Source organism: Bufo gargarizans, chromosome 5 (genome assembly GCF_014858855.1).
Source record: "Bufo gargarizans isolate SCDJY-AF-19 chromosome 5, ASM1485885v1, whole genome shotgun sequence".
In the NCBI taxonomy this organism is placed as follows: Eukaryota; Metazoa; Chordata; class Amphibia; order Anura; family Bufonidae; genus Bufo; species Bufo gargarizans.
Window position 1 is genome coordinate 159255438 of NC_058084.1, and position 1940 is coordinate 159257377.

Sequence of the window (1940 nt, forward strand, 5' to 3'; positions counted from 1 at the left end):
CTTCCCTTCCAAACTTTTGTGGCATATATCTGGCACAATTATGTCGTGCGCACAGAATCTGTGACTTCTTCCCCTCTCGCACCAGGTCTAAAAAAAGGGGGGGGGTGGCGTGTGTGGGAAAGTGGACGGGCCAGCACTGGCATGGTTTAGGCATAGAAAATGGTCTAAATTTAAGACAGCAATGAAGCTGTCTTACATTTACAATCAGCAGTGGATACGCCAAAGTTATGTAGAGGACAAAGGGTATTAGCTATCAGTATTGTCCCCTGCTAAAGGCATAGATGCATGATAAGGAAGGTCTAGTTTGTAGCTGAAGCAAGAAAGATGTGAAAGAGATTATAAATGTGAATTTATGTTATTTATTATTTTAGTAGAATGGAACTTTTATTAGGAACAAACTTCATCCCTATTTCCCTGAAGACTTGTTGAACCTGTCTATTCCGCAAAGTGTAAATAAATGGATTAAGCACTGGTGTCATGACACTATTAAGAAGGGCAACAACTTTGTTTAGGTCAGGAGAGGAACTCTCAACTGGTCGCACATAGATAAAGATGGCACTGCCATAAACCAATGAGACCACTGTGAAATGAGAGGCGCAAGTTGAGAAAGCTTTGATTTTTCCCCTTTTAGAGGGTATCATTAATATGGTAAAGAGAATATTACAATAGGAAATTAATGTGAGACAGAAAGAACCCAAAATCACAGCTGAGGCAAAGCTGGCAAAAACCATATCAAACTGATGTATATCAGAGCAACTTATCTTTACAACTGCTGAACTATCACAGAAGAAATGATTGACCTCATATGGACCACAGAAAGACAAACCAAACATTAACATTGTGGGATAGATAAAAGTAATAAATCCAAATACCCAGGATATTAACACTAACGAAAGGCAGACCTTGTTCGTAATGATTGAATGATACCTCAATGGATGAGAAATTGCTACATAACGATCCACTGACATGACAGCTAAAAGATAAAATTCTATAGTACCTAATGACACATAGAAATACAACTGCAGGATACAACCAGATATAGAAATGATTTTGCTGTTGTAGGCAAGTATCATGAGCAATTTAGGGACTGTGGATGATATGAACCAAATATCTAAAAAAGCCAAGCTGCTTAGGAAGAAATACATGGGAGTATGGAGGCGCTTGTCCAACCAGACAGCAGTAATGATTGACAAGTTTCCAATCAGAGATATCAAGTAAAGTACAAAAAACAGTAAGAAGACAGTGTTCTGTGCACTAGGACCAAGTGTAAAACCAACCAGGAAAAATTTTGTTTGGTTGACATGAATCATATCCACAGACATCTGTTGAGCTTGCGGTGACATTATGTGGAATACTGAGAGCAGAAGCAAAATGTATTGATAGTAGAATGGATATATCCCGAGTACAGAGTATATACAGTATGTGCAAGAAGATGGCACTGAATAATATGTAACTTTGTTCATAAGTCACATTCAGTAAAGCTGTGATGGAAGAAAGAAGATTGCCAATATCATTGTATAGCTGGGCATGACTGGTGGACATAATTTCAAATTCACAATTTAGCATGTGCAATGATTTACATGATAAAGAAATCAGATATATGAGCATTGTGTCATAAATGACACTAATAATAGGTTCTGAATAAATCACAGATTGTTGCAGACCAACAGCTTCTTTACATTAACCCCTTCCTGACATTTGACGTAATAGTATGTGACTTGCCACATATTGACTATTATATTATGTCATGCTGATCGGGTGGGCACAGGAGCTGTGCACGCCCGATCAATGCAGGGTTCTAGCAGTGACAGACGTTACCTTGCAGTATCCACCAACATCACTGTGAACACCAGCGGATTCCCTTGCAGAGGGAGGGAGCTTTCACTGTCTCTCCATCGGCCCCCCGTGCAGCGGTGGCAAGGGGCTCATGGCTGCCATGG

The 1940-nt window shown here is 39.7% G+C and overlaps 1 protein-coding gene across 1 annotated transcript; it reads right to left on the reverse strand.

Annotated features, from left to right (window-relative positions):
• Positions 1–362: 362 nt before the first annotated feature.
• LOC122939358 (olfactory receptor 6F1-like) lies at positions 363–1343 on the reverse strand. Its single transcript, XM_044295423.1, has one exon. The coding sequence runs from the start codon at positions 1341–1343 to the stop codon at positions 363–365; it is 981 nt and encodes a 326-aa protein (XP_044151358.1).
• Between the last annotated feature and the right edge of the window lie 597 nt (positions 1344–1940).